Source organism: Poecilia latipinna, unplaced genomic scaffold, assembly GCF_001443285.1.
Source record: "Poecilia latipinna isolate Pla-1442-1.1 unplaced genomic scaffold, P_latipinna-1.0 Scaffold57, whole genome shotgun sequence".
Classification (NCBI taxonomy): Eukaryota; Metazoa; Chordata; class Actinopteri; order Cyprinodontiformes; family Poeciliidae; genus Poecilia; species Poecilia latipinna.
The window spans coordinates 726,032-732,031 of NW_015112673.1; the positions used below are offsets into that span (position 1 = coordinate 726,032).

Consider the following 6,000-nt stretch of genomic DNA (forward strand, 5'->3'; position numbering starts at 1 on the left):
TTACTCAACTTCTAAATGGCAGCATGTTCTACTGTTGTTTGTAAATAATTTAAAATAAATGATTTCCCTTCATGTTATGAATTTTGCCTTGTTGCTCTGTCACTCAGAAATCCAGACAAAGTAGCTCGAAGTTTGTGGTTGAAAGCAGACAAAATGAAACGTCCTCATTCCGTTTGTTTTTGGCCACTTTCTGATTGGTCAGTTGATGTTTTTTAACATTTTTTTTTAGCTCAGCCCACTTTCTTGAGAGTCCAAGCTGGGGGTCCCCCTCCTCTGTGTGCGGACAGCCGGAGCTGGAGGCTCGGGTTTATCTGGGAGCAAAGAGAAAGCCATTCAGGAGCTGCGCGCCGTCAGGTGAAGGAAGGCTCCGCTGTTGGGGGGGGAGGAGAAGAGTCCGGAGGATTTGACCTCTTTTCCATTAAACGCTGGCCTGTGAGGACAAGCGTGGACGATGACGGTGTTCTCTGCTCTTTGGGTGCTCTTCCTCTGCCAGCTGCTGTCGTCCTCAGCCCAGGTAAGGCTCGTCAGGCAGCTGCTGCACACACCTGCTGTGTAACTCAGTGTGGTGATGGTTTCCTCGTGTCGTGAGGATGATTACTCAAAGGCCTTATTTTTTGCATTTCTGCTTTCTTGTAACGATTATGTGTTTACCTGCACTTTCTGCATTCAGTTAAATTCAAATTCAGAAAAGTCTCAATGAAAGTACAGAGCTACAATTCTGTTCTGTGTTCCGTGTATGCGCATTTTTGCCGTTTTAAACCATGAATCTGTTCATTTGATGAGCAAATGTGAACCGGTGGCTCGGCAGCTGCCGCAGTCGGAGGTAAACGTTTCCCCTGGACCTGTGGAATGTGCAGACTGGAGATCAGTGCACACAATGCAGCCTCTGTTCATACAGCAGCTCAGTTCTGCAAAGTCTTCAAAGAGGCGCATTTATTCAATAATCTGAGCAAAAGGAACACTGATATTTTTATGTAGAATACTATTAACACAGGAGGTTTAAAGCATGATCTATTTGAATTCTCTGAATCGTTTTCACGGTGTTTTGGGATTTATTTGATTCTATATTCCAGGATTTGAATCAAACCTGTCTTGTTGAGAGTTCTGACATGATAACATTTGCCTATATCATATCTAGACTTTGTTTTCAGGCACAAGCTTCCAGCTTTATTGTGTTTTATCTTGCAGAGGCCTGGCCCCCAAGGACCGCCAGGACCACCAGGACAAGCAGGAAAGGACGGCACTGATGTGAGTTGACCAGATACTAGATGTGCTGCTGGAGTTTGTCTGGAACCTGGACTGTAAACCAGTACTGATCAGACTAACTGGCTCTCATTAAACTATTGGAAAAACAAACTTCTGCCTCAGAAAGACTCTGCAGTTCTTACATTATTTGTGTTTCGGTGGCACATGCGGAGGTATATTTGCTGTTCTCTCTATGCCTCAAACTGGCTAACTGCCCTCACACTTGTAATTATTTTTAACAAACCTCAATGACCAATGTTTAGTTATTTATTTTGTATGTTGTATCACGACTGCAGAAGTTTGGATTTAGCCCCTCTTGGTTATCAGTCGCCTCCATCTGCCTACAAATGAGAACATTTTCTCAGGGTGCATTTTTAATTTTAGATTCCAGTTGCTTTTCTTTTTCTTGCTTGTGCATAAATGGAGTGAAATGTCTAAAAAAAATGAAACGTTTCATCAGTCTGACTCCTCCCGCTACTCCGCCTGCGTTTATTAAATGATTACCTGTTGGATTTGGGTAGGCAGGGCTTAAAGGTGTGTCTCAAAAGTCTGGGTTTATTGTTCTTACTTAGCAACTGTGAATCCTGGTTAAATAATTTCATTTTATTGCATCATCTTAGTGAAATACACTAAAATACTCATCCTTAATCTTTATTTTCCCATGCATTTTTATGTGATTTTGCCTCCATTGTGTTTTTACCTATGAATTCTCAGTTTTGTTTAACACAGAAGAACCGTTTGCTTTTTTAAACGTCTACCGATATCAGAACATTTCATCCCGTTTTAGCTCTGAATATTTTTACGTCTCCGGTAAACTTTGGGCACACAGACGACCCATTCATACATTCCCCAGCCCTGTGAGAGCATCTAGGGTTTCAGCTCGCACCTCCTCCCCGCACGGTCTTCAGACCGCACCGAGGGCCTGAACATGTGACCAGTCCGTGGCGCTTCTGCTTGGAGCCGTTTGTTCTCCGCTGGCAGAGAAGTTAAACACTGAACAGTGCAGCAGCTGATGCTCTTAGCTTGGGTTATGCATGATTAAGACGCAGCCAACCGCCGGAAAGCTGCACACCTGAGAGGAAGTCATTTTGTTTAACACTGAAAATGCTGTGAAAGAAATCTAACTTACCTTTTCTTTTTTTTTCTGGTTGTCAGGGGAAACCAGGACCTCCTGGGTTGCCAGGGAAAGCTGTAAGTAATCCAGTCATCACGACAAACTGGAAGGACACAAGAGGTTTTATTTAGAGATGTGACATTTTCATGTCCCGTTGCAATAAATTAAAATCATTTTTATAAATTATTTTTAGCCTTTTTTTTTCAGATTTTCCTATTATAAAATACAAAAAAGTTATTGATTTGAAATACAAAGAAAAGTTTCAATTTCTCCAGGAGATTATGTTAAGGAGGGCCAATTATATTGTTATTTATTATGACAGAGAACAAATTTATTATGTGATTTATTGCGCTAACAATAAACTCGAAGGTGAGGTGACAGTCAAAAAACTATTTAATATATTTTGCTCAAGTAAAAGTAAAAAGTTATCAAAACATGCAAGATTAAAAAAACATATTTGGCAAAAAGGTTGCAGAAGTACTGAGTGTTTGCTAATAGCATCCAATGCTACAATGATTTGGTATAATACAAACTAAAATAAAGAACAAATTATTACAAAGGAACAAATTCAAGTCGAGGAAACACACGTTTCCTAAGCTCACTTTTCCACAACATAAAGCACCTGAACCAATAACTATGACGTCGGTATGTCAGAATAACGACGATATACATCATTTACCTGACCTCCAAGTAGCAGAGGCTTATTAAATAGGAAATAAAAGTAGAACAATGAAGCTTGTGTAGAAACAAGAAACCCCACTTTGACATGAAATGGTGCGTTTTTGGTTAAAGCATCTTTGTTTGTCACTGAGTGAAGTTACTGGAGGTGAAGGACCAGCTTGAAGCAGTACCTGAGTCGCAATACTTAAAAATGTTACCAGACAAGTAGAAGTTAAAAGTACAGTAGTAGTAAAACTACTCTGAAAAACTGGATAGCATTTGTAAAACTCAAAAAACTGACTGATGTCGCTGTTTGAAACCGTTTCTACCACAGATGGTTTAAGCATTTGTAAATATCATCCGTTGTCTAGATCCGCTTGTTGTTGTAAGGTCACAAGGGGCTGGTGCCAGTTTCCAGCAGCCATTAGGACAGGCGGGTCCAACCTGGACAGGTCAAAGTCCATCGCAGGGCAGAACATGCAAACTCCATGCAGAAAGACCAAGAAGCTTTTTTATCTCTTTTTTGTTCATCTCTCAATTCTGCCTATGTTGCATAAGTAAACTAAAACAAAGTGACAAAAAGCACTTCTGAGGATTATTCAGGTGCACACAGAAATACTTTATTTGTTTGCGTTTTGAACATACACATTAATCTGCCTGGAAAAGACTTTATTAAATTTCTCCTGGATCGTTTGCAGGGCCCAAAAGGGAAAGCAGGAATACCAGGAGGACCAGGAAAACCAGGTCTGCCAGGACTCCCAGGAATTGATGTAAGGGTCCAAAATCCTCAAGTCTTACAGAATTACACAAGAAAGCTGCAGGTTGGTGAGGTTGTCTAAAAAGAGGAACGAGTAATGATGCTGCTATTCATCTCTAGGGCTTGACCGGTCCTGATGGTCCTGCCGGCAGAGACGGACCCCCAGGGGAAGCAGTGAGTGCATCTTCTGAACCTCTCGCATGTTTTAGGATGCAAGTAGAAGATTTTACCCTTTCCTGTGTCAACCAGCTGAAGTCAGCATCCATCAGGGTCCTGATCCATCAGGACCATGCAGGTTGTTCTGGTTCTGTTAAACCCACAGGCTTCAACAGGCCTCTGCTCTCTGTCAACTTAAATTTGTCTAATTGGCTCAACTTCTTGGTTGGGAATATTTTTAATGAGGGATCAGGATGAGGTAAAATTTTCTGCTTCTCCCTAATCCGGCCTGGAATCTGACCCATTTGTCGCAAAAAGAAAAAGAAAAAGAAAAAAACAGTAGAAGATATGAATCGCTTTTCTAAAGGAAACCCATAAACTCTGAATGGTCATTAAGACAACATCCTGTAATTTAACAAGACTTACAGTTTTCACAATGCATCAGATTTATGAAATAACAGAGAATCAGTGACTTACTGCCCCCTCCCAGCTAATTAGCAGACTTAATGAGGAAGCCAGCTTTAACTCACTTCACTAATTACACAGATAACCACACTGTGACGGCCGGCTCTGACTGATTAAGGGTGACGCAAAGTTTAGATGCAACACAGATTTATGAGAATTAGATACAAAATAAAAATTGGTGAACATTTGTTTTAAGTTTTCATTTAAAATAAAGAACAGAAAGGCCTTCAAAATAAGGCAAGTTATTGGAAATTAAGCTAGGTAATATGTTAATAAGTCAAACCAAGCAGTTTTTACATTTCTAAACCTAATTGTAGAGGAAATGTTAAAATCAACAGGAACTACAAAGTGTGATGAGCAGCTGCTCCAGCAAGTGATGAGTTCATTTGACTATTTCTACCACCATTATTTTTTTAACACACTACGGTGACAATAATAGCTTTTTGAAAACCTTTTCACGCATTTAAGTGGGCTGTGTTGACCTCAAGCTAAGCTAGGATACAGCTAACAAACTTGTATTTCAGTAATCCCAACGTTTTTCACCTAAAATTATTATTTTGTGACAACTCATACATAGTCTATGTACATTTATGGAAAGTGCTATGAAAAAGTATTTGCCTCTTTACATATTTCTTCTTTGTTTGTTTTTTTGGTCACACTTTAACGTCTTAGATTGTCAAATACATGATATATGTGGTAAAAAAAATAAAGTATCTGAACCGACCTGGCCCGATGTCAAAATGAATCCTTTCCCCTGGTTAAACTAAAAACTGATTATTTTAAGCACATTTCCTGCAATTCAGTTTCACAAGCCACACAAAGTCAGAATGTTTGCCACCTAAACAGAAAGAGTTTGACAGCATGAAGTAGGCCAGAAATCTCAAAGAGCAACATATCATGTCTCAAACTACACAAATTCAAGAGCAGATGGGAAACAAAGTCATTGACATGTATATGTCTGGAAAGGATTGTAAAGCCATTTCTAAGCTTTAGTTTTTAAAGTGAACCACTATGAGAACCATTATCCAAAATGGAGAGCAATGGGACAGATTGTTCCTGGAGTGAGCAGTCGACCAAAATGAGAGCTTCAACCACTGATCCAGATCAACGTCTACAGCACCACAGGCCTCAACTGCTTCAGTAAAAATCAGTGCTCATGATTCAACAATTAGAAAACACAAAGCACTTCAGGAAAAGAACAACATACCTACAGTTAAATGTGACGACTGTAGCGCGCTGGGCTGCTTTGGATCTGGACGACATGGAGGTCTGCTTCGTACCAGACATCAGGAAACCCTTCAGGAGAAAATCCAGCCATCAGTTTGTGACCATAAGTTCAAATTTCCTCAGATTATTCAGCAGGACGATCTCCCAGATCACACCAGCATGTCTATCTACTGCTGAATGGCTAAAAATGCATCATGTTTTAAGAGGATGACTTGTCTTGAAGGAGTGAAAAAAAAAATCGATATTTATAAAGCTACTCTAAAATCAAGCACAAATCCTGATATTAACATAGTTTTTTTTTTTTTTTTTTTTTTTTTTTTTTTGAGAAAAAAAAATAACCCAAAAAAAAAAAAAGTGGCTCAAACTCACACAACCC

The 6,000-nt window shown here is 39.6% G+C and overlaps 1 protein-coding gene across 1 annotated transcript in view; it reads left to right on the plus strand.

Moving 5' to 3' along the window:
- Nucleotides 1-247: 247 nt before the first annotated feature.
- The window catches only part of col9a3 (collagen, type IX, alpha 3), a 20,025-nt gene continuing 14,272 nt past the window's right edge, over nucleotides 248-6,000 (plus strand). The window contains exons 1-5 of the mRNA XM_015054811.1: nucleotides 248-514; nucleotides 1,189-1,248; nucleotides 2,401-2,436; nucleotides 3,718-3,789; nucleotides 3,897-3,950. Coding sequence (XP_014910297.1) covers nucleotides 452-514; nucleotides 1,189-1,248; nucleotides 2,401-2,436; nucleotides 3,718-3,789; nucleotides 3,897-3,950 — 285 coding nt within the window. The 5' untranslated portion in view covers nucleotides 248-451. The remainder of the gene's footprint in view (nucleotides 515-1,188; nucleotides 1,249-2,400; nucleotides 2,437-3,717; nucleotides 3,790-3,896; nucleotides 3,951-6,000) is intronic.